This window comes from Nicotiana sylvestris, chromosome 10 (assembly GCF_000393655.2).
Source record: "Nicotiana sylvestris chromosome 10, ASM39365v2, whole genome shotgun sequence".
NCBI lineage: Eukaryota > Viridiplantae > Streptophyta > Magnoliopsida > Solanales > Solanaceae > Nicotiana > Nicotiana sylvestris.
Genome location: NC_091066.1, coordinates 27,388,796 through 27,415,963, shown reverse-complemented (window position 1 = coordinate 27,415,963; position 27,168 = coordinate 27,388,796). Strand labels below are relative to the sequence as shown.

General features: G+C 37.6%; 3 protein-coding genes across 3 annotated transcripts; 1 reads left to right on the top strand and 2 right to left on the bottom strand.

The window, feature by feature from the left end:
- Positions 1 to 8,266: 8,266 nt before the first annotated feature.
- Positions 8,267 to 14,226, bottom strand: LOC104217099 (heat shock 70 kDa protein 15-like). Its single transcript, XM_070160027.1, has 10 exons — positions 14,099 to 14,226; positions 11,470 to 12,685; positions 10,668 to 10,895; positions 10,446 to 10,541; positions 10,116 to 10,337; positions 9,615 to 9,809; positions 9,390 to 9,536; positions 9,163 to 9,312; positions 8,916 to 9,046; positions 8,267 to 8,719 (listed from the first exon to the last, which is right to left on the bottom strand). Exons 2-10 carry the CDS (start codon positions 12,637 to 12,639, stop codon positions 8,488 to 8,490), a joined length of 2,571 nt encoding a protein of 856 aa, XP_070016128.1. The 5' UTR covers positions 12,640 to 12,685; positions 14,099 to 14,226; the 3' UTR covers positions 8,267 to 8,487.
- Positions 14,227 to 16,756: 2,530 nt separating this feature from the next.
- Positions 16,757 to 22,567, bottom strand: LOC104213763 (heat shock 70 kDa protein 15-like). Its single transcript, XM_070159994.1, has 10 exons — positions 22,431 to 22,567; positions 20,000 to 21,215; positions 19,198 to 19,425; positions 18,976 to 19,071; positions 18,646 to 18,867; positions 18,145 to 18,339; positions 17,920 to 18,066; positions 17,693 to 17,842; positions 17,446 to 17,576; positions 16,757 to 17,250 (listed from the first exon to the last, which is right to left on the bottom strand). Exons 2-10 carry the CDS (start codon positions 21,167 to 21,169, stop codon positions 17,001 to 17,003), a joined length of 2,589 nt encoding a protein of 862 aa, XP_070016095.1. The 5' UTR covers positions 21,170 to 21,215; positions 22,431 to 22,567; the 3' UTR covers positions 16,757 to 17,000.
- A 2,722-nt stretch (positions 22,568 to 25,289) lies between these two features.
- Positions 25,290 to 25,969, top strand: LOC138879121 (uncharacterized). Its single transcript, XM_070158706.1, has 3 exons — positions 25,290 to 25,397; positions 25,529 to 25,620; positions 25,714 to 25,969. Exons 1-3 carry the CDS (start codon positions 25,290 to 25,292, stop codon positions 25,967 to 25,969), a joined length of 456 nt encoding a protein of 151 aa, XP_070014807.1.
- The last annotated feature ends 1,199 nt before the right edge of the window (positions 25,970 to 27,168 follow it).

Here is a 27,168-nt window from a genome sequence, read left to right as displayed (position 1 = left end):
GGGCAAGCCTATGGACAAAATTTGAGAAACTCGAAATTGTAATCATAATGTTATCAATCTCAAAAGGTTCATCAAAAAAGGAGTTGAAAGTTTTTGGCAAACAAAAGCAGAAGCAGAAACAAGGTATAGATTTGGCGACTTGAAAAACTTATAGGTTTTGAATTTTATGTGAAACTTTATTTTTTTACTTTTCTACTCTACAAGAAACAACAATTATTAATAAAATTACTGCCTCGAGGACGAGCAAGGATTCAAGTGCGGGGGAGTTTGATGACTATAAAATATTCATATATTATATACTTAAAAATAAATTATTTTAAATAATATATATATATATATATATATATATATATAGAGAGAGAGAGAGAGAGAGAGAGATAATATGTCAATTATCTGTATTTTCTAATAGTATTTTGCAGGAAATAAAAATATCATGATAAAGCAAATAAAGGAATAAAAAGAGAAGCACGAGGCATCATGACAATAGAAGCATGACGCATCATGCCAATAGAAGCACGACGCATCATGGCAAAAGAACCACGAGGCATCGTGGCACCTTATGAGATTTGATTTCTATAAATAGGATGTTTGTGTTGAAAGGGGGGAGATATCATACGTGCCTAATTAGCAAACTTTTCTCTAGCTTTGGTCTTTACTTCTCTCTTTATCTATTTCATTTTATCTTGTAGTCTTTGAATTTTCTAAGAGTGTTGATAATATTTTAAGAATTTCTTTCTTTGTGAGATTTAAATACTCCATAATGGAGTAATCTCTTTTGTTAGGATAGTTGATGAACTCTTTTGTTGGGATAGTTGATGAAGCTCGATAGTGTTATAATATTAATCTCAATTTTACTACATGCTTGACCTGAAACTTTTTAATTATATTTCTATATTGTGCTAGAATATTAGTTTTAATTAATTATTATCACTTCTATCTATTTATTCTCCAAAGTTAGTTGTATGTCAATTTTGTAATTCTCACGAAGCAAAATTAATATACGATAACTATTGGGTAAAATAATAGAGTGAGAGTAATTCTTTTTAAGCTATCATTCCAAGTCTGTAATCTTGCTTACTTCCATTCTAATTCTCACGGAGGAGTTGTAGTTGGCAAGATTATTGATTTTTAGTAAAAATTAATCGCAAGAGGTTTTAGCTATCTTTTAGCACAATTCAGGTAAGAAAATTATTTCAGTTTAATCGTCACGAGTCATATATCAATTGATTTACATAACCTCGCGGAGTGTTATTAATTAATTATTTCTTAGTGAGCAAAATATAATTGTATTAGCAATAAACAGTTATTCCTAAGAGAAATACATGTAGAAGCTAAGATTTTATTATTATCACGCTATCGAGTGAATTCAATGATTCCCAACTCTTTTTAAATATAAATCTTCCGAAAGTTATTTTGTTTCAACTTAAGCAATTTAAATTTTCAACAAACAAAACTTCATCAATCTGATTCTCTCAAATAGTAGTAAGAATATTATAAGTTTGTAGCTAGATTCTCCAATCTCTGTGGGACGATATCATAAACTATACTAGAATTTGACAAAGTACGAGTAGCAAAATCTTATACGCATTGGCCTCGTCACCAGGTCTGTTGGACTAACCGCTGAAAGCACCCCGTGCAGGAGGCGCACTAGATACTGGAGGTGCATAATAAGGCTCCTGAGGTCTAGGAGAAGCTGGAATACCACTGGCTGCTGAAAGAGCTGAATGAACGGGGCGACTCATATAACCCCTACCATGACGAACTGTAGCTGGGGTGCAGGCACTAGAATAATGGCCCGACTCTCGAGACCTCTTGGCCTCCCTCTCCTCTCTATCCCGAGCATGCATACCCTTTGCTCTCCTAGTAATGCTCACCACCTGCTGATAAAAAATATCCATCTCCAACTCCCGAGACATGCTAGACCTGATGTTGGGAATGAGCCCCTTAATAAACTGGAAAACTCTCTCACGAACTATGAAAACCAAGGCTGGTGCATGCCTAGCCAATTCAATGAAACAGACAGCATGCTCCGACACAGTCATAGTACCCTAGCACAAATGCTCAAACTCTGCGCACCATGCGTCCCTGAAGCTCTGAGGAACATACTCCCTCAAAAACATATCTGAAAACTGGGTCCATGTAAGGGATGTTGCCTCAGCTGGACTGTCCAACTCAAAAGTACGCCACCACTGATAGGCTGCTTCTCGAAGCTGGAAGGCAGTGAAAGAAACCCCACTCGATCCTAATATACCCATAGTGCGGAGGATACGGTAGCACTCCTCCAGAAATCCCAGAGCATCATCTGATGCTAACCCACTGAATATAGGAGGCTTGTACTTCTTGAACCTCTCAAGCCTCCACTGCTCATCCTCTAAAACTGCTGCCCTGTCCTCGGGCTGAACTGAGGCTACATGCGGTATCGGTATAACCTCAGGGATTTGATCAACCTGGATCGGCTGCTTAGGAGTGTGGGCGGGGGGAGTTTGTGCTCCCCCCCCCCCGGCCTGAGATGTGGCTGCAGTAAGAGGACAACTCTGCCTGAGCTAGAGTGGTGTACATGCTCACGAACTGTGCAAGGGTCTCCTAAAGAGCTGGATTAGTAGTAGTAGTAGGCGTATCAGGTGCCTGGGCTCTAACTAGAGCTGTTGGTGTCTCCTCGGTGGCAGCTCACGCAGGTGCTCTGGCTGCACCACGTGTACGTCCTCGGCCTCTACCCCGACCCCAACCTATGACGGCTCTAGCAGGGGGCGCGGGTGCCTGGTCATCTCCGATAGAAAATGTCCTCACCATCTGTGAGAATAGAAGACAAAAGTTTAGAATTTCGATATCAAAAATCTCGCACGATAAGGTAATCAAATGAAGTGAAATTTTCCTAACAGTTACATAGCCTCTCGTAGATGAGTACAGACGTCTCCGTACCAATCCGCGAGACTCTAATAAACTGGCTTGTGATTCATGACTCCTATGAACCTAGAGCTCTGATACCAACTTGTCACGACCCAAGTTCGCCCTCCGTGAACTGTCGTGACGGCACCTAGTCTCTACGACTAGGTAAGACTAACAGATTGCGAAAAAAGAAAACGAAATACAAAAGTAGCAAAAATTGCGGATAAAACATAATAAAAACGTTTAAGATGCCGCTCGACATATACAAATACTCACTCTCAAAACCAAATCAACTTCCAAAACCCGAAATCTCATGAAATCACAAACTAAAGATACTACATAGTGTTCTAATTCCAGAATGTCTAATCAAAAGAAAATACATGAAATCTAAAGCTGAAGGGAAGAATAGAGAGGGACTTCTAGGTCTACGGACGCGGTAGATATACCTTGAAGTCTCTGATGTCGCCCGCCTCACTGGTAGAACGGCTGAGCAGAAGAACCTGGATCTGCACACGAAACACATGTGCAGGAAAGGGCATGAGTGTACCACAGCGGTACCCAGTAAGTGCCAAGCCTAACCTCGGTCAGGTAGTGACGAGGAAGGTCAGGGCCCTATTGGTTATATATATATGAAGGGCGACAGTATAATTAAAAACACTAATAGTCGATAAAGAGTAAAATCACAGACAGAATATACTTAGTACATAGAGATAGCAATAGGGGATCTCCCAGAATATCATCCCGTAATCCCAAATGTAAATGTACAGAGGATCTCTAGGGATATCGTCCCGTAGTCCAAATCATAAATATGCAGAGGGAACTCCCGGAATACCAATCCATAGTCCCAAAGTAAATATCCAGTACAGAGGAATCTCCCGGGTGTCGTCCCATAGTCCCAAACGTAAAAATGCAGGGGGATCTCCCGGAATACCGATCTGTAGTCCCAAAATAAACATGTAGGGGTATCTGCCGTGAAATCGTCCCTTAGTCCCAAAGTAAACACACAACAGTCTTAAGAAAGAATTTACAGTTCTATTTGAGAATTAAACAGAAAATTCTACTCTAAATATGTTGCACAGAGTACAAGTAAGCAGTTGAAGTAGGTAAGACAATTAAATCACATAAGCACGTTTTTTCCTAAACTAAACAAGAGGCTTCAAGTACAATTGCAATTACAAGAAAACATAAATATTTACTTAATGAAAATGGGGTTTTTCAACAATTAGCATATATACGCACTCGTCACCGCACGTACACGACACTCATATAACAATAGTACCAAATCCTAAGGGGAGTTTCCCCCACACAAGGTTAGGCAAGCCACTTACCTCGAACCAGCTCAAAATCAATCTTAAATCACGCTCTTGCCACGAGTATCCAACTCCGAATGGCCCAAATCTAATCAAATAAACTTCATAATGTAATATAACTACAAACAACGAATTTAGCTAAAGGAATCGAAGCTAAGGTAAGAAAATAGAAAAACGCCCAAAAATCCTCCCCGGGCCCACGTCTCGGAATCGAGTAAAAATTACAAATTATGAACACTCATTCACTCACGAGTCTAACCATACCAAAAACACTCAAATCTGATACCAAAACCTCGATCAAAATCCAAAACTTGGTTGGGGAACTTTTCCTCAATTCTCCCAATTTTTTACCCCAAATCCGAAATTAAATGACAAAACTAAGATTAGATTGTTGGAATATAACTAGAAAGGGATAAGGAATAGTTACCCACTGATTTTCTCTTCAAAATCCTCCCAAAAATCGCCTTACCTCGAGCTCTAAATTTGATTTTCCCAGTTATGAACTCAAACCCTCGATTTTCATATTTCTGGTCTGCGATCATGGGACCGTACCTGCAGTCCCGCTTCTGCGGCTGGGGACTCGCACCTGCGAGATTCATTAAAACGGCCAGAAACCGCACCTGCGCTCCATTCTCCGCAGATGCGGTCCGCTTCTGCGGCCCTCTAACCGCATCTGTGGTCACTGGCCAACAGGACCCAAATCGCACTTGCGACCAACTTCCTCGCATCTGCAGGCCGCACCTACGGGCTCCTCACTACAGGTGCGAAAATACTAGAATCAGCACCTCAGAAAATAGCCTAAGTCCAAATTCCAATTCGTTAAGCATCCGAAACTCACCCGAGGACCCCGGGACCTCAACCAAACATGCCAACCAATCCTAAATTATCATACGAACTTAGTCCAACCCTCAAAACATATCAAACAATACTAAAATCATGAATCACCCTCCAATCCAAACCTAAAGAACTTGAAACTTCAAGAATCCTATAACTGATGCCGAAACCAACCAGACCAAGTCCGATTGACCCCAAATTTTGCACACAAGTCACATTCAACAACACAGAGCTATTCCAACTTTCAGAATCGGATTCCAACCCCGATATAAAAATCTCACTATCGATCCGGAAACTTCAAAAATTCAGCTTTCGGCATTTCAAGCTTAAATAAGCTACGGACCTCCAAAGCACAATTCGAACATGCCCCTAAGACCGAAATCACCCAACGGAGCTAACAGAATTGACAGAATTCTATTTCGAGGCTGTCTTCACACTGCTCCGACTACGGTCCAAATTCTAAAGTTTAAGCTCTCATTTAGGGACTAAGTGTCCCAAAACACTCCGAAACTCAAAACGAATCCTCCCGGCAACTCATAATAGCAGAAACAAACACGGGAAAAGCAGTTAATAGGAGGATCGAGGCATTAATTCTTAAAACGACCGGCTGGATCATTACATTTCCCTCCCCACACCCCACTTGTGGGATTATACTGGGTATGTTGTTGTTATTTTAACTAAATAAAAAAAACTTAATTAAATCCTTCCATAAAAAATATTTATAATTTCTTTTCTAATAGAGAAAATAGTGGCCAGAATTACATCCCGGACAGCTAAGAAACTCTCCTATGCTAGGAGAGTTCAACTGGATGAATCTGTTTTATTTAAAGTATAATCATACTGGTCCCGATTGTTTCAAATGCCAGTTAAGGTTCTTTAGCTGATTGATGCATATAAGAAGTTTTGTATGGTCTGACACTACTAAAAAAGCTCACTTGTTTACCCAGAACTTTTGAAGGTTTAAACTTCCTTAATATAAAGATCTAGAATAGAACTACTCTGGCTAAGACATACTGGGATGTTGCTCACAACGATAACAAGTTATGGATCAAGTGGATCCATGAGTTCTACCTCAAAGGCCATGAGTTCTACCTCAAAGTTATGGATAACAAGTTATGGATCAAGTTATCAAACTTGTTGGATCATGAGGAAGATTTTGGAAGTAAGACAAATTTTGGCATAAGTGCAAATTAGAAATATTCCAGGTAGCCTGACCAAAGAAATTTACGATCAGCTCCTGCCTATTTATCCTAGAGTACCTTGAAAATGTGTGATGTACAAGAATGACGCTAAACGTAAGGCCAAATTCATTATGTGGTTACAGGTACAAGACAAGCTTCTCACTACTGATAGACTAGCAAAATGGGATATAACTGTTGATTTGGAGTGTGCCATGTGCCATGCTCATCCTGAGAGTAGAGATCATTTGTTCATGAGTTGTGAATTTACCAGAGCAGTGTGGAATAGGATTCTTCTATGGCTTCAAAAACAGGCATGATCTACCACTGATTGGGATCAACATGTAGCATGGATAATTCAAAATGCCAACGGGAGGACCCAACAAGATCTTCGGAATTTTTTTATGCAGAGTGTGGCTATACCATTTGGATGGAGAGAAATTAGAGGATCTTTGGAAAAGAAGACTAAGAACTGGGAGGTTAATAGCTGGAGAGATTGCCTACATGTGCAATGTAGAGCATCTCATAGAGTCTAGAACTTGTTACATAACATGACGTTCTAGCTTGTTTAGCTATGTTTTGACTGTAGTTTGTAGCTTGTCCAGCTTAGGCTTATTTTGATTTTCCTTGAGATAGCTAATTGTGTTGAACTGTCTGTGGCTTTATAATGTTGGCACTTGGTGATTAATACAAAGTTATTACCAAAAAAATATATTTTATTTTGTAATCTAACGCTCAAAAGTACTTTTTGAAAAGATTGACTAAACACAACCAGCTTATTAAATAGCACTAAAAGATTTCTCAAATGAATTAGATAAACACAAACTACTTCTCTAAAAAGCTATTTTAACAAAATATTTATCAAAATAAGTAGTTTTTAGAAACTTGGCTAAACATAAAATATCTAATTCAGCTTTTCAAATCAAAATTACATGCTAGAACACCATTAGACGAGCCTACAGACTAAGTTTTGGAAAATATGGATTCATTGGAGACTTCAACAGGAAAAAAAAATTACGCCTGTGAAAAATTTGGACCATAAAAAGCTTTGGGTGGTTATAATATGGAGAGGCCATTAAGTTTCAGAGCATTTGACCATGCCAATTGAGATAAATCAGCAACAACTAAAACAAATTCTACTATAGCTTCAAATGTTAATTATATACTTATTAGAATGTATATAACAAATACACTATACGTATATAATAGTATAGTATATTAGTGATATATATTATGTAAATTATGCGTACTTAAACAATACATGTGATAGATTACTCCCAATGTAAAAGGTATATTAATGGACGTATTAAGTGCATTTTAGTATTTTACCGAAGCTATTCAAGTGATTAGTGAATATATTAACCGAATTAAAGAAGAAGAAAAATGAGTGGTTCAAGTCCCGAGCCGAGTAGGGATCGGAAGCTGAAGTTTTGTTGAATTGACTAACTTGTTGAAAATTGATTAGACCCATATTCCCGGCTATAGCCAATCCTACGCAGCTGATGCGCTGGATTCAGATGTGATACTACAAAATCGAAGGTATGCTACATGGAGTTTTCCATTTCCCGAGGTTTTGTATCCACATTAGAACGGTAAAGCCGACGCTTGAATTTTAGCTTAAAAAAGGAAAGAGTACAGAACCATTCTACATTTTTCTGCTTGTATGGACATAACCTTGGCAGAAAAACTCAAATGTACGTCGTCTGTTATTGTTTTACTTTTGTATGTTTTTTTAAATAAAAAAGTATACTATACATATATAATTAATATACGTGACATATTCTGTTTATTTACATCATTAAAATCAAAATTTGTACCATTAATATATAAGGTTTATCTGAAAGATAATGCAAAATAGTAGTCATTGTTTCACTATGGATCGAGATGTGTCAATTGCTCCTATTTCAGTCGCAGCATCTGAAAGATAATGCAAAATAATAGTCATTGTTTTCACTATGGGTAAAGTTGTTTTTGTTTTTATCTTTATAAAGTGCTAATATATTCTTGCTACAAGGAGCCAAACATAACTCGGCAAATCTCATTCGGTGAATAGATATGTGGGAGAAAACAGCAGCAATTGAATTTCTTCAAAACCCTCTGAAAAGCAGGATTTTAGAGAGTCGGTATCAATAATATAATTTGACAGGCCATATGGATCGACGAAATTGATCACGACAATCTAATGACAGAATGTTGGATCGGTTTAGAGACAATCTAATACAAATCGAACCAAGTCCTTGCATTCATAAAATATTTGAAGATCAAACCACTAACTTAACTCATGAAGCACTTGGCACAGTCTCAGATTTCTCTGTCTCCATTGGCTCAGCAGCAGGTGGTACTTCATTTCCAGCGCTGGCACCCTCAGTTGCATTTGCATTTCCTGCATTAGGACTCTCTGCACTCTGAGGTTGTTGCTCACCTCCTTGAGGAGATTGAGATGATGGTGTTTCAGGAGTTGCTGGCTTTGCCGGCTTAAGCTTAGGCTTTGTCATTATAGGCCTACAAACCCTGTAAAGACAGAAAGTACCTCGAAAATGAATATAGGCAGAGCAAAGCAGGAAAAGGAAGAAAAAGGAAATAAGGACGGCCCCCTATGCAGACAAAACAGACAAAGCGACTACCAAACCAAGAATTTGCAGTACAATTAGCCCAAATATTTATATTTTCAAACTGATAGCAAAATAGATTCAGTAGTCAACAGTACCTATCAAGTGCCTCTGCTTTCTCCCGAACATCCGCCGACAGAAGAACAGGGTTGGCATATTTCGGAAGAGCATCCTGCTGCTGCTTTTTCTCTCTAAACCAAGCTTCAGCTTCGACACACTCGTTCAAAACCTAGGAAGTACAAGAGAAACATAAGCATCAAAAGACTTTTTCAGGAAGAAGAGGGTCGAGCATATAAAGAAAGAAAACAAAAGGCATATAGCAAGATCAAGCAGATATGAGCACACCTTCTGCTTCTCTGCTAAATCAATGTGATCAAACTTAGGATCATTTGACATGGCCGCCTCTCTGTAACTATTTATGCAATAAACAAATTGATCAATTACGGACCCCCTCTCCATGTACTCCTTGTACCGTTGCTCAATCGGGTCACCTTGCTGCAGATTTGCCACACTAAATCAGCTCCATACATGCCAAAAGGACAATGGAAATAGGATATTCAAGAAACACCAACCTTTTTAAGCTCCTCAAGCTTGGCAATATACACACCCTTCGTTTCATCCTCTCCATCTTCATACAACCAATCTTCCACTTCTTGAAGTTTAGCCATAAATTGTTCTCTTTCTGTATCAATTACAAACTCTTGATATTTATCTGAAAGCTGGATATATTAAGAAGGGGAGACCTGTCAGTAACATATCAAATGTTTTCATACAACTACCATAAGGCCAACAAATACCTTATTCCTCATGTCATAAACATAGGCCTCAACAGCATTCTTCTTGTCCTTTGTCTCTTCCATAACACGGTCCTGAAGAGCCATTTCAAATTCTTTCTCAACAGCCTTCTGAACATCAGCAGCTGCCATTGCTCCATAAACAATCTCTGTCACTGGTACAGATGTCTTCTTGACCTTTTTCTTGGGGGCTTCAACCTGCAAGAAAATTAAAACAGTAAATGCTAAGCTTTACCGACATCTTTGAGCTAATACGCTGAAGCAGAAGAAGAATATAAGTTATCCAACATTAATTAAGCGAAAAAAGCACTGCACTGATGCATTTCAAGAATTAAAATACAGGTAAACACTAATCCATGCATGCATTCGCAATAGTAAATGCATAAATCAAATCCCGCGATTTGAATAGATGCATAGTTTGATTAAAAACAACCAAATATGACTGATAGGAAATATAAACTAGCTCAAGCAGTAATGAGAAGAGATAAAACAGCGCCGTGTTACCTTAGCATCTGTTTCCATCTTGACAGGTTTGTCACCAGATTCTGGAACACCATTCTCAGCCCCAGAAGCATCTCCAGCTCCTTTAGCATCTTGCATATTTACATCAGATTCCGATGTCGTTGAAGGAGCAGCATCACCAGAAGCTTCATCTGTTTCCATTTCGGCAGGTTCCTTAACTGCCTCTTTCACAACTGGGACTTCCACCTCTTCTTCTTCCAAAAGCTAAATTACAGACCAAAACCATAAGATTAGATGATAGTCTCTCCATTCACTAAATAATTGCAACATAAAAAAGAAAAACGAAGAGAAACCACAAATTTCTGGACTTACAGTGGCAGAATCAACCGAGACAATACCATGCAGGTTTAGACGTACTTTAACTTTTAGTTTGGCCCTTTCACCCTTTGCAGATTGGAATGGTCCGATCTGTCAAGGAGATCAAAGAAAACCCAAGTGAGCCAAGGACTCACCTGAAACCAGAGGATCCATTTTCCATTTATTTTAACAGATGAAAAACACAGGACCTAATGAGTGAGTGAAACTATGAAATACCGTGTAAGTACTGATCTTTGCTGGCGCCTGAAGCTCACTAACATCAGCATACTGCACATCTATTGTAAAAGTGCCAGATCTGTAGAATGTCAGAGCTTTCACACTGGGTATCGGATTCCCTTTGGGGAAAACAACCGTGCTCTGATGATTCTCTAAAGCTCCATTTTGTGCGTCTGGAGCAGGCCCCTTCCATGACAATGCAATTGGGAAAGGGAAGCTCTCATTGACCTTCAATCAGCCAATGATAACAATTAGTACAGTTATTAGGCTTATAAATCACCATAATTTATTCAGCTTGGAGCCAGATGTGCAGTAGCGACATAATCGTTCATCAAAGGTTAATAGTAAAACAATTGACATTCGCTTCAATAAAAATCTTGGTCATTCTATAATAAATCTTGCATTTCCTTCATCCTTCAAGAAGACAATATCTTCAACCTCCCACTTTGTCATTCATTGCCTTTTTTTTCTTAGAACTTCGTCATTAATTACCTCACTTTCATGCTTGTTTCAAGCCAACCAAAAATTAGGTCCCACTCAAACAACAATAACAACATACCCAATATATTCCCACAAGTGGAGTCTAGGAAGGGTAATATGTACGCAGACCTTACCCCACTCAAACAACTAAATAAAATGAAGAAAAGATCAAACCAATATTTTTCTTCACATACTAAATGTGTCTACTTAAATAACAATGATTATCGACGACATTGCAACACATTAAGAAGTTGAACGCCCTGAGTCCAATATGACCATGGAAAAACAAATCAATCAAGAGAATACAAGGCTGACAAGTTACCTGGAATTCTCGCACTTTAAAGGTAGGACTGAGAATAGCGCATTGCAACGCACATCCTTTGGCCACACATTCACTTGCATTCATGGTGCGCCTTGGTTCCTTACCAAAGAACTCCGTCAAAATCCTCATAATTGCAGGCACTCGAGAGCTTGACCCAACAACCTCAACTGCATGAATGTTCTCAATAGTGAGCCCAGCTTCAGCAAGAGCTTTCTCAAGTGGTTTCTTCACTCTCTCCAGCATAGGTATGCTGATTTGCTCAAACTCCTCCCTCTTGATAAATCCTCTGACATCCTTCTCATCCATTAAACATTCTATATTCAAAGGTGCCTCGGGGTTTGCACTGAGAACCTTTTTCAACTTTTCACAAGCAGCTCGAAGTCTAATGCATGCCCTAGCATTTTGGAAAACATCGATTTTGTATTCTTCTTTGAACTTTGCGGCAAAATGTTGGAAAAGAGCTTCATCAAAATCCCTCCCACCAAGATTTCTGTCAAATGAATGAGCCAATATCTTCAACTGGCCTTTCTTGAAGCCAGCAATACAAACTTGCAAGCTTGCATGTCCAACGTCAATAAAAGCAACATTCAGTGGGTCATTTTCAGGTAAATCTGTCTTGTAAATACCATATGCCAATGCAGTAGCTGTTGTCTCGTGAATCAGATGCAAAGGATGCAAGCCAGCTATGGTGGCTGCATCCATTACAGCTCTTCTTTGAAGATCAGTGAAATAAATGGGAATTCCTATGCAACAATCAACTACTGCTGCATTGAGATTCTTCTCTGCTATAGTTTTGAGATCCGAAAACACCATTCCAAGAACCTGGGTAGGTGTAAAAGTTCTCATTTCCCCCAAATATCGTGCATGGATGAGAGGATATCCGTCAGGTCCTTCAGTTACTGAAAAGGGCAATGCCTTAAGATCTCTTTGCAGCTCGGGATCAGAAAATTGCCTCCCTATTAACCTCTTTATCTGTGAAATGGTATTTTTTGGGTTCATCATACTTGATGCTGCACCAGCGGTTCCAAGAAAGCGTTGCTTCTCTCCAAAGCAGACTATAGCTGGTGTTTCCCTTTTTGATTCGTCATTAAGTACGACATCAATACCTCTCTGCCTTGCAACTGCAACAACGCCACTCTCGTTCCCAAAGTCAAAACCAACCACGCTCATCTTTGCTGGCTGCAATCACTCAATATCCAACAACAAACGGAAGTTCCTGGACAACATCAAAAGACAAGATAAAATCAACTAAAACACCAGTATGCACTGTATAAAATCTACACAGAAAGAAGTTATGCATAGGAAATGATAGCTCTCAATCAACATGAAAAAACTGATTACTTTTCCACTAAAGAGCTAAGAAAGCTGATCACTCATGGCTGGGTTTTCTTGGAATGGAATTACACTATGTGTTAATCATCGATACACTGAAGAGAGCAATATAAGTTGGCTGGCGCAACCCATAACATCAACAGACTAAAGTAACAAGGACTCAAAGATCATGAAAGTTTTTTTCCCCCTAATTTTCCCAAAATTCGAAGTTCAAGTACGATTTTTATCTAATTTTCCTGCCAAGGAAACTTTCCTGCATGAATGAGCTTGCCCACGTACCAACAAGCTGGGACTCAATTGTTGAACCACCAAGAAGAACAAGGAGGTTTTAATCTACTATCTAGGAAAACACCAAACACGCCCAAAACTCAGCCTTTATAAAGAAGGTACTCTCTAGAACGCCTTATACAAACTTAGTCAGGCACTGATCAGCCTGTTCCATTTTTCCCTAAAAAAGAATCTTCATGTTAAGAACTAATTGATTAGAGGATTAATTAAAGACTCGCTAATGGCTACCTAGTATATGACAATCACCACTTTATCTAGCCTAAGGAATTTGCTATCGTCCCCTTTTCAATCTTGCACCTTTGACAATAAAGTTCAGTATGTTACTTCATTTCTTTATCATTTGTTCTTTTTATTATTATGACGCTGGTCTCCGAACCAACTTGGGGCACCTGAGTATTCCACCAGGTATCGGGTAATTATACCCAACAAGGATTAGGCAGAAAGGAATAACCATTTGTTCTTTTCTAATTTTCCAAAAATAGATTAAAGAGTTCACAATAGCAACCAACAATGCAGGAATTAGAAGCACTCAGAGATGCTAATCATAAAGCCTTTCATTAAGCCATAAAACAGTCTGCATCACCAGACAACAAATTTAGTTAACTCCTAGCAAAAACATTATGCGGCATGCGATTCAAAAGGGAAAACGTCAAAACTAACCAATGATACTACATCTCTAGCTAAAAATCTAAAGCCAACGAACAGTCAAGCAATCGCAACAACAAACAACAACAACAACAACAACCCAGTATAATCCCACTTAGTGGGGTCGGGTAGAGAGGTTGTTTCCAAATAAACAACGGCATCCTTCCCTCCAAGAACTTCCCACCTTGCTCTTGGGAGACTCAAACTCACAACCTCTTGGTTGGAAGTGGAGTTGCTTACCATCAGAGCAACCCCTCTTGTCAAGCAATCGGTTATAACAAATTCCTAAAGGTAGGAAAAAACAGAAATCATAGATCTGCAAATTGTGATAGAGAGAATCAGAGTTTCGTGATTTAAACAATACCTTGAAGACGTAGAATAGAATCTTCTGGAATCTATGTTCCAATGTGCGCGACTGAATTTTTGGTGAGGCAAACCGAGGATACTGATATAAAATAGAAGGGGTTTAAAGGAGACAATAAAGAGGCAAGTGAAGAGGGGTTTGTGTAGAATTTTCGATTTTATAATTACTCAAAATGACTTCTTTTATTCCTTTTTTTTTTTAGTTGACTAACGGGGGTTCGAGTGGTCCTAGATTTGTGTAGAGGTATACTAGCGCTTCTAGAAAGATCTTTCTCCAACAGCTATACCCTTGTTGACAGTGTCTGAACTAAGAGGTTATGGGCCTAGAGGGTTAGTTCATGGGAGAAATTCAAAAATAGCCACATTTACAAGTTATCATTCAAAAATAGCCACAATTTTAAAAGTGTTCAAGATCCGAAAAAATACTCCAGCATAGTATACTGAAGTTCCAGTATAATATACCGGTCCAGCATAATATACTGGAGTTTGGAGCATCAGTGCTCCAGTTTCCAGTTTGGAGCATCGGTGCTCTAATCTCCAGTATATTATACCGGAGCCAACAAAGTATACTGGTCCAGCATAATATGCTGGAAGTTCATACACATGTGCAACGAACTCCAGTATATTATACTGGACCGGTCTCTGTTGCAGCAAAATAGTGGCTATTTTTCAGTGACTTGGCAAACGCTGCTATTTTTGAATGACCAGTCCGAAAACTAGCTAGACCGTGCTATTTTAACTTAGTTCATAGATTCTTTGGATTCGTGGATCTAAGTGGGCTTTGATGAGGTGAACTATTTTTGAAGAATTAACTTAAATAGTCGTTTATTAAATTATTTAAATAAATAAAAAATAGCCGACATATGTATAATATATTTGTGTAATACATATATAATCATATATAAACTTGTATATCAGTGTAAAATTTTACGGGATGCCATGCACCCTCATTTAAGTTATACCCACTTTTTAAAAAAAAAATAGATACCGAATTTTTGAGTAACTTTAGATACGTGTTTTTCTTCTTCTCCGCTACTACTTTCTTCTTCTCTATACCCTATGTATTCAGCTTCGTTGTTGCTTTCTTCTTCTCTGTATTCATGTCCCATGTATACAGGAGCCATTTGGCTTCTTCTTCTTCTTAGTTGTAAAATACCTTTGTAGGTTGTGCTTAAGGTTTCTACTTCTTCTTAGTTACAAAATGAATTTGTTAAATTTGTTGTTATTTTAATAATTTGATAATTAAAGTTTGTTCTTTATGATATTTGAAAGTTATGTTTCAAAATTTGATCTCATTTGGAGTAGATTTGGGTGTTGAATCGTGTGTTAGATTGTTGAAATTCGAACAACTTCGATTTCTGAAATTGTATTGAAGATATAGAACTACTTAAAATTTGAACTTTTTGAAGTTGCATTGGAAAGATAGAAGAACTAAAATCCAATATTTGAAGTTGTATTGAAAAGATAGAACTACTTAAGATCCGATTTTTCTGAAGTTACACTAAAAAGATAGAATAACTTAAGATGTTGTTTTTTGAAGTTGCGTTCGAAGGATAGAACTTCAATCCGAATTCTGAAATTGCATTAAAGAGATAGAAAAATTTCATATCCCGATAGGTAAATTTTGCAAATTTTTGTGCAATCTAAATATAACTTTAATGCCGGCCCTAAGAATGGCTATCTGTGAAAAATAATGCTAGGAAAGAGTAGCAGATCTGCCAGTTATTTGCGGAAAGATCCCAACATTTTTTCGTTCAACTTATGTTGTGCCAGCCCTGTTAGTAAAAGATTTTGAAAACATTCTTTTTTTCGTAGGGTAAAATACAATTAAGGAAACTATGGTTGTTTTATGTTTCTTTTATCATAAAAAATAATAATTTGATTCAAGATTCCAATATCAAATCTTTTACTGTAAAAGTTCGTGTTTCTGAAAGGCGAAGCAACAAATGTAGTTCCTTTTTCTTTGTACTTCGTCTTCCATTTTCGTCATTCTTTTCATTGCTTATACAGTGTTCCCTTTTTCTTTGTACTTTGTCTTCCATTTTCGTCAATCTTTTCCTTGCTTATACAGTGTCAATTGGTCAATTGACACTGTATATTTAGGTAGGATAGACTGACTGCTGTTCACCTATGCACACTACTATTTTTTATACAGAGATCCAAAGTCAAAATCAATTAACAGACCGGCAGACACCAAGATCCGAACAGATAATTGTTGTTTGGAGTATTGCCCAAGATAAACTTAAGCGCAACGATAGTCGCTTGACTAGGTTGTTATGTCTCAACCATTCTCGAAGGACCTTCAGACATTGCCAAGAGATAACAGGATATTTGGTAAATGTCATTCCTAAATCATGATGCCTGCTATACCTCCTATGAACAAAATTCCTACATATTATGAGTCCTAATGTTTTCGGTTTGGCAATACTCTGAAGGATAAAAGGAAGATCCCAATCTCATGAACGAGTACAAGTTGATTATCACACTACACGCAAGCATAAGCTCAACGTTCCTCCAAGCCTTTTCCAATGAGACAATATTGCAGAAAATGATGGGGTAAAGGTTTTGTGTTTATTTTTACAAATGTTAAAGTGCTAATATATTCTTGCTACAAGGAGCCAAACAGGACTCAGCAAATCTCATTTAGCTAAGAGATATGTGGGACAAAGCAACAGCAATTGAATTTTTTTAAAACCCTCTGAAAAGCAGGATTTTACAGAGTCGGTATCATTAATATAACTTGACTGGGCAAATGGATGGACGAAATTGATCGCAACAATCTAATGACAAAATGTTGATCGGTATAGATCCTTCAAAAAGATATGGTTAAAATGCAAAACAATACAATTCGAACCAAGTCTTTGCCTTCATAAAATATCTGAAGATCAAACTTTCAACTTAACTCATGAAGCACTTGGCACGGTCTCAGATTTGTCTGTATCCATTGGCTCAGCAGCAGGTGGTACTGCACTTCCAGCACTGGCACCCTCAGCTGTATTTGCATTTCCTGAATTCGGACTTTCTGCACCCTGAGGTTGTTGCTCACCTCCTGGAGGAGGTTGTTGCTCACCTCCTTGAGGAGGTTGAGATGATGGTGTTTCAGGAGTTGCTGGCTTTACCGGCTTAGGCTTTGTCATTATAGGCCTACAAACCCTGTAGTGACAGAAAGTACCTTGAAAATGACAAATCGGCAGCGCAAAGCAAGGAAAAGGAAGAAAAAGGAAAGAAGGCCGGCCCTACGCAGCCAAAACAGATATAGCAACTAGCCAAACAAGATTTTGCTGTAGGTTAGCCCAAAAAATTATATTTTTCAATTGATAGCAAAATAGATTCAGTAGTCAACAGTACCTATCAAGTGCCTCTGCTTTTTTCCTAACATCAGCCGACAGAAGAACAGGGTTGGCATATTTCGGAAGAGCATCCTGCTGCTGCTTTTTCTCTCTAAACCAAGCCTCAGTTTCGACACACTCGTTCAGAACCTAGGAAGTGCAAGGGAAACATAAACATCAAAAAACACTTTCAGGAAGCAGAGGGGAGAGCATATGACAAAAGAAAAGAAAAGGCAAATAGCAAGATTAAGCAGATATGCGCACACCTTCTTCTTCTCTGCTAAATCAATGTGATCAAACTTAGGATCATTTGACATTGCCGCCTCTCTGTAACTATTTATGCAATAAACAAATTGATCGATCATGGAACCCCTCTCCATGTATTCCTTGTACCGTTGCTCAATCGGGTCACCTTGCTGCAGATTTGCCACACTAAATCAGCTCCATACATGCCAAAAGGACAATGGAAATAGGATATTCAAGAAACACCAACCTTTTTAAGCTCCTCAAGCTTGGCAATATACACACCCTTCGTTTCATCCTCTCCATCTTCATACAACCAATCTTCCACTTCTTGAAGTTTAGCCATAAATTGTTCTCTTTCTGTATCAATTACAAACTCTTGATATTTATCTGAAAGCTGGATATATTAAGAAGGGGAGACCTGTCAGTAACATATCAAATGTTTTCATACAACTACCATAAGGCCAACAAATACCTTATTCCTCATGTCATAAACATAGGCCTCAACAGCATTCTTCTTGTCCTTTGTCTCTTCCATAACACGGTCCTGAAGAGCCATTTCAAATTCTTTCTCAACAGCCTTCTGAACATCAGCAGCTGCCATTGCTCCATAAACAATCTCTGTCACTGGTACAGATGTCTTCTTGACCTTTTTCTTGGGGGCTTCAACCTGCAAGAAAATGAAAACAGTAAATGCTAAGCTTTACCGACATCTTTGAGCTAATACGCTGAAGCAGAAGAAGAATATAAGTTATCCAACATTAATTAAGCGAAAAAAGCACTGCACTGATGCATTTCAAGAATTAAAATACAGGTAAACACTAATCCATGCATGCATTCGCAATAGTAAATGCATAAATCAAATCCCGCGATTTGAATAGATGCATAGTTTGATTAAAAACAACCAAATATGACTGATAGGAAATATAAACTAGCTCAAGCAGTAATGAGAAGAGATAAAACAGCGCCGTGTTACCTTAGCATCTGTTTCCATCTTGACAGGTTTGTCACCAGATTCTGGAACACCATTCTCAGCCCCAGAAGCATCTCCAGCTCCTTTAGCATCTTGCATATTTACATCAGATTCCGATGTCGTTGAAGGAGCAGCATCACCAGAAGCTTCATCTGTTTCCATTTCGGCAGGTTCCTTAACTGCCTCTTTCACAACTGGGACTTCCACCTCTTCTTCTTCCAAAAGCTAAATTACAGACCAAAACCATAAGATTAGATGATAGTCTCTCCATTCACTAAATAATTGCAACATAAAAAAGAAAAACGAAGAGAAACCACAAATTTCTGGACTTACAGTGGCAGAATCAACCGAGACAATACCATGCAGGTTTAGACGTACTTTAACTTTTAGTTTGGCCCTTTCACCCTTTGCAGATTGGAATGGTCCGATCTGTCAAGGAGATCAAAGAAAACCCAAGTGAGCCAAGGACTCACCTGAAACCAGAGGATCCATTTTCCATTTATTTTAACAGATGAAAAACACAGGACCTAATGAGTGAGTGAAACTATGAAATACCGTGTAAGTACTGATCTTTGCTGGCGCCTGAAGCTCACTAACATCAGCATACTGCACATCTATTGTAAAAGTGCCAGATCTGTAGAATGTCAGAGCTTTCACACTGGGTATCGGATTCCCTTTGGGGAAAACAACCGTGCTCTGATGATTCTCTAAAGCTCCATTTTGTGCGTCTGGAGCAGGCCCCTTCCATGACAATGCAATTGGGAAAGGGAAGCTCTCATTGACCTTCAATCAGCCAATGATAACAATTAGTACAGTTATTAGGCTTATAAATCACCATAATTTATTCAGCTTGGAGCCAGATGTGCAGTAGCGACATAATCGTTCATCAAAGGTTAATAGTAAAACAATTGACATTCGCTTCAATAAAAATCTTGGTCATTCTATAATAAATCTTGCATTTCCTTCATCCTTCAAGAAGACAATATCTTCAACCTCCCACTTTGTCATTCATTGCCTTTTTTTTCTTAGAACTTCGTCATTAATTACCTCACTTTCATGCTTGTTTCAAGCCAACCAAAAATTAGGTCCCACTCAAACAACAATAACAACATACCCAATATATTCCCACAAGTGGAGTCTAGGAAGGGTAATATGTACGCAGACCTTACCCCACTCAAACAACTAAATAAAATGAAGAAAAGATCAAACCAATATTTTTCTTCACATACTAAATGTGTCTACTTAAATAACAATGATTATCGACGACATTGCAACACATTAAGAAGTTGAACGCCCTGAGTCCAATATGACCATGGAAAAACAAATCAATCAAGAGAATACAAGGCTGACAAGTTACCTGGAATTCTCGCACTTTAAAGGTAGGACTGAGAATAGCGCATTGCAACGCACATCCTTTGGCCACACATTCACTTGCATTCATGGTGCGCCTTGGTTCCTTACCAAAGAACTCCGTCAAAATCCTCATAATTGCAGGCACTCGAGAGCTTGACCCAACAACCTCAACTGCATGAATGTTCTCAATAGTGAGCCCAGCTTCGGCAAGAGCTTTCTCAAGTGGTTTCTTCACTCTCTCCAGCATAGGTATGCTGATTTGCTCAAACTCCTCCCTCTTGATAAATCCTCTGACATCCTTCTCATCCATTAAACATTCTATATTCAAAGGTGCCTCGGGGTTTGCACTGAGAACCTTTTTCAACTTTTCACAAGCAGCTCGAAGTCTAATGCATGCCCTAGCATTTTGGAAAACATCGATTTTGTATTCTTCTTTGAACTTTGCGGCAAAATGTTGGAAAAGAGCTTCATCAAAATCCCTCCCACCAAGATTTCTGTCAAATGAATGAGCCAATATCTTCAACTGGCCTTTCTTGAAGCCAGCAATACAAACTTGCAAGCTTGCATGTCCAACGTCAATAAAAGCAACATTCAGTGGGTCATTTTCAGGTAAATCTGTCTTGTAAATACCATATGCCAATGCAGTAGCTGTTGTCTCGTGAATTAGATGCAAAGGATGCAAGCCAGCTATGGTGGCTGCATCCATTACAGCTCTTCTCTGAAGATCAGTGAAATAAATCGGAATTCCTATGCAACAATCAACTACTGCTGCATTGAGATTCTTCTCTGCTATAGTTTTAAGATCCGAAAACACCATTCCAAGAACCTGGGTAGGTGTAAAAGTTCTCATTTCACCCAAATATCGTGCATGGATGAGAGGATATCCATCAGGTCCTTCAGTTACCGAAAAAGGAAGTGCCTTAAGATCTCTTTGCAGCTCGGGATCAGAAAATTGCCGCCCTATTAACCTCTTTATCTGTGAAATGGTGTTCTTTGGGTTCATCATACTTGACGCTGCACCAGCAGTCCCAAGAAACCGTTGCTTCTCTCCGAAGCAGACTATAGCTGGCGTTTCCCTTTTTGATTCGTCATTAAGTACGACATCAATACCTCTCTGCCTTGCAACTGCAACAACGCCACTCTCATTCCCAAAGTCAAAACCAACCACGCTCATCTTTGCTGGCTGCAATCACTCAATATCCAACAATAAACCAAAGTACCTGGACAACATCAAAAGACTAGATAAAATCAACTAAAACACCAGCATGCACCTTACACAAATCTATGCTGAAAGAAGTTATGCATTTTAAATGACAGCTTTCAAAATCAACATGAAAATACGGATTACGTTTCCATTAAAGAGCTAAGAAAGATGATCACTCATGGCTGGGTTTTCTTGAAATGCAACTACACTATGTCTCAATCATCGGTACACTGAAGAGAGCAATATGAGTTGGCTGGCGCAACCGAAAACATCAACAGACTAATGTAACAAGGACTCAAAGATCATGAAAGTTTTTTTCCCCTACAGAATCCAAAGTTCAAGTACGATTTTATCTAATTTTCCTGCCAAGGAAACTTTCCTGCATGAATGAGCTTGCCCACATACCAACAAGCCGGGACTCAATTGGTAAAGAACCAACAAGAACAAGGATTTTTGAATCTACTATCTAGGAATACACCAAACACGCCCAAAACTCAGCCTTTATAAAGAAGGTACTCTCTAGAAAGCCTTATACAAACTAAGTCAGGCACTGATCAAAGCAGACCGTAGCCTGTTCCATTTTTCCCTAAAAAAGAATCTTCAATGTTAAGAACTAATTGAATAGAGGATTAATTAAAGACTGGCTAATGGCTACCTAGTAAATTACAATCACCACTTTATCTAGCCTAAGGAATTTGCTACCCTCCCCTTTCTCAATCTTGCACCTTTGATAATAAACTTAACTATGTTACTTCATTTCTTTATCATTTGTTCTCTGACTTGACAGCACCTCTGGCATTCCACCAGGTACCTGCTATCTTCCACTAGCATTGCACGTATCGGGTAACTATGCACACCAAGGGTTAGGCAGATAGGAATTACCATTTGCTCTTTTCTAATTTTCCAAAAATAGATTAAAGATTTCACACTAGCAACTAACAATGCAGGAAGTAGAAGGACGACGAGACAATTTTGTACTAATCATAAAGCATTTCATGAAGCTATACAACAGTCTGCATCACCAGACAACAAATTTATTTAACTCCTGCAAAAACATTATGAAGCATGCGATTCAAAAGGGAAAACGTCAAATATAACCAATGATACTACATCTCTAGCGAAAAATCTGAAGCTAACGAACAATCAAGCAATCGATTGTAACAAATTCCTAAAAGTAGAAAAAACAAAAATCATAGATCTGCAAATTAGAGTTTCGTGATTCAAACAATACCTTGAAGACGAAGAACAGAATCTTCTGGAATCTATGTTCCACGCACTTCGTGGGTGTACGGTTGATTTTTTTTTGTGAGCCAAAGCGGAGGATACTGATATATAAAATAAAAGGGGTTTAAGGGAGAGCAATAAAGAGGAACAAGAGAATAGGGGTTTGTGTAGAATTTCGATTTTATAATTCACTAAAAATAGAATTTTTTTTTTTCCTTTTTTTGACTGAAGCGGGGTGGGGGGGGGGGGTTCTAGTGGTCCTAGATATATGTAGAGGTGCTAACTCTTCTAGAAAGATCTTTCTCCAACTGATGTCTGAACTCTGAACTAATTAGGTACTGGGCCTCGAGGGTTTGTTCACAGGCTCTGTTGTGTTCGTGGATCTAAAAGTGGGCTTTGAAAAGAGGAATTGACACCGTAAATCCTTCACTATAATTGGCATTTTATTGGCCATAAATTTAGGTTGGCACTAGTAATCCAAAAATATTGGCATAAAATAGCCAAATTCCAAAATACACGATTATACAACCCCTCAAAAATAGGGAAGGTTTAAGATTTTGTCCCCCAATCACGCTTGCATGATGTATCCCTTCAGAAGCGTAACTACCCAGTCGACCAAAATAAAACCAAATGCAGAAAATATATTTCCTTCAAAAATCAAAAAGGGTGCAAATATTTTTCAGCCATCACGGAAATTGAATATCAAATTTCTATATTCTGATGCAATAATTAGTTCTTTCTTTGGCAATAACTTTTTCTTATTTTTGAAGTTCTAAGATATCGGCTGAAGAAGGGTGTCAATCTCTGTATATAGAATACAGATTCAATGGCTACTTTGTCGATTTTGATACAGCACGGGGGACACTGGGATAGCAACAATCGATTTGTAGATTACTCAGTTGAAGGCGTGGTGCTTAGTACCGAAACTAAATTTATTAATTTTGTTTCTACAATTTCAAAACAATTGATGATTGACACCACAATTAATTTGCTTGAATCCAGTATAAATGCGATGAAGATTCACCGCCAATGATAATACACAATGATATGGGATTGCGTGTATATATCGAGTTGAAGAAGAAAAATTATGCGTTTAATGAGTATCTGCTGTGTTTAACAGTGAAAGAGAAAGATATGCACGCGTTTAATCGAAACAAGGAAAATTCATCTGTATGCCTACAAATTGCCAATACATATGATATACATAACGGGGATACACTACAGTTGATTGCGTCTGATAACGCAGATGATCCTGAAGTTGTAGATTTTGATGAAACTCCAATAATATATGATCCTCTAAATAATACTGTTTCGGAAGGCCAACTTTACAAGGACAAGGAGACACACTGATGATGGTGTTAAAAAACTATGCTACTCAGAAAAAATTTCAGTTTAAGTTTGATCGATCAAGTCCATCAAGGTATGAATGTATATCTAACTTTAATAATTGTATACAACCATCAGTTATGAATGTATATCTAACTTTAATAATTGTATACAACCATCAGTTTTTTATTTTCACTACGCACGATAGTTTATCTTAATTTATTTACTATTGTGTAAATTTGGATGTTATTAGATACTACCTGGTATGTGTCAATGATCGTTGCACGTGGTTTTTCAAGTCTTCATCGCTAAACAAGTAAAAAATCTTTAGGATTAGAAAATTCAGTAAGGATCACACATGTTCGGCGAGGGATAGATTGTTTACACAACGTGTAGCTACTGCTCCTGTTATTGGAAGAATTATTTGTGATAAATATATTGATCCTAAAACAATATACATTGCAAAGGACGTAATGAAAGACATGAAAAAACATTATGGTATTGACTTAAGCTACTGGAAGGCAAATAGATGAAAGCAAAAGGCCCTTCAGCTTTTAAGAGGAGACCCAAGTGAGTCGTATGCAAAGCTGCCAAGCTACTTATATATGTTGATGCATTCCAATCCCGGGTCAGTTGTGAATTTGAGAAAATCAGATGAAGGACACTTCACGTATGCCTTTGTCACCTTATATGCATCAATAAAGGGATGTGTATTTTGCAAACCTATTGTTGTGGTTGATGAAAGCTTCCTTAAAGCAATGTAGAGAGGAATGTTACTCACAGCTTGCTCGCAAGATGCTGGAGGTTTGTTCTAGAAATACTCTATTATATTTCATTTACATATTCATGTATATCCAAATATCTCATTGTATATCAGAGTATCCATATATGTATAAAAGTTCTGTGTATAGCCATTTATACTTATATAGTTATTTTAAATCTGTGCGTATCAATTAACCATCCATATGTATTTATTAAATAGAACATATTTATAATAAGCACTTTGTTGAAGGAATATAATTGATATATTGTAAACAGACAAGATTTTTCACTTGCATATGCAATTGTTGATAAGGAGAATGATGCCTCATGGGGGTGGTTCTTTGAAAGGTTCAAAGAAGCGTTCGGTGATACAGATGATATATGCATTGTATCGGACATAAATGAGAGCATAGCTAAGGCAGCTTCAATAGTATATCCTCAAGTTTCTCATTGTGTTTGTATATGGCATCTATGGAATAACATAAAAGACAGATATAAGAGGAGCCAAGAAAAGCTAAGAGACATATTTTTTGCTACTGCAAGAGTATATACTATTCAAGAGTTTAATCACCATATGACAAAGATGGAACAAATAGACGGAAGAGTGAAGGATTACTTATTTGATATTGGGTATCACAGGTGGAGTAGAGCGCATGCAAAAGTCAACAAAACAATGACAATGACTTCCAACATTGCAGAATCATTAAATTCAGCAACTAAGGAAACGAGGGAACTTCCGATACAGCAATTACTGGAAGAAATTTGAATGTTGATCAACATGTGGAACTACACAAATCGAAACACTGTACAAGCGATATTTACAAAGCTTACCTTTAAATACAATGCTATACTGGATAAAAATCTTGATGCATCACAGCATATGATAGTACGTTTATATTATATAACATATTCCTTATTTTCAACTTCATGTTTTTCTACAGAAACACTCAATAAGGTTACTCTTTTGGATTTTTTTACATAAAGTGTAGACTAATCTTGCTTTTCTACCAAATATAGGTGAGATCATCGACTGAAAACTTACATTCAGTTATTGACAATAGGAGGTTGTTCATCGTTTGCCTTAGGGAAAGGATATGTAGTTGTAGAAGGTTCCAGCTCGAGCAAATCCCTTGTCCGCATGCGTGGGCGGTTTTGAGGTAAAAAAACTTAGAGGGTGAAGATTACTGCTCTATGTACTATAGCAATGAATACATGTTTAAAGCATACAACATTCCAATTTATCCTCTTCTAGATGAAAGCACATGGACAATTCCAGTAGAGGTATTAGAACAAGTTGTGTTGCCACCAGTCTGGAATAAGATGCCTGGAAGACCGAAGAAGGTGAGATACAAGAAGGTTACAGAATCACAAGCTAAGAGGCCAAAGAGTTCATGCGGACAATGTGGACGTGAGGGCCACAATAGGAGAACATGTAGAAATATACCTTATCACCACTGAATGGCCTTAAAGATAAATGATTTGTATATATATCAAGTTTATTAAATGATTGAAGTATTATTCATGTTCAGAAGTTATTTAAATTTTGCACTTGTGTATGCAAGTTTTAATTTAATAGAGGTTGCATTTTCGTATGCATATCAAAATGTATCATATAAATTAGTTGGACAAGGTCAATACATTAAGTTGTGTAGGACATGTATATCATCATGTATATTATTGCATAGATATGTAAACAGTATTATAGCACATGGTCTTTAACAATTTAATCATTTTATATGAAGTTGAATTACTATGTTGTCATACTGAATACTGAATTTTATTGATACATAAAGATTTAACATTACTTAAGGATATACAAGTTTGAATATACATCTTTGTGCTTGTTACACATACAAATATACAACAAAATGTATACATGTATTTGAACAATTAAGTTTCGACATACATGGGAATAGAGTTATACAAAATACTGGTGTTATTAGTTCAAGGATATACACATCAGAATATATATGTTAGCTCAAACAAATGTAAACATATATTTGTACAACTAGGTATTGATATACATGGGAATGGAGATATACACAAAACTGGAGTAGTTAGTTCACGGATATACATAGTAGAATATACATGTTATATCTATTAAATGTATACATGTATTTATAAAACTAAGTATTGATATATAAGGGATAGATATATACAGAATAGTGGTGTTGTTAGTTGAACGATATACAGAACAAGATATACATGTTAGCTAAAACAAATGTATACATGTATTTGACAATTAATTATTAATATACATGGGGATGGAGATGTACACAACACTGGTGTAGTTAGTTCACGGATATAAATATCAATATATACAAGTTAGCACTCTTAAATGTTTACATGTAGTTGTACAATTAAGTGTTGATATACATGTGGATAGAGATGTACACAATGCTAGTGTATTAGTTTACAGATATACAGAAAAAGATATATACATGTAGTAGTATAATTATGTATTGATATACATGTGGGTAGAGATACACAATAATGGTGGTGTTTGTTTATGGATATTCATAACCTAGTTCACGATATACATGTTATTTATAGCATGACACAAAATAATTCAATATTAAATTATACTAAGTATTAAAGAAAGATAGTAAATGTGTACTAGCTAGGGGGAAGGAACTGCAACATTCATTTATGTTAGT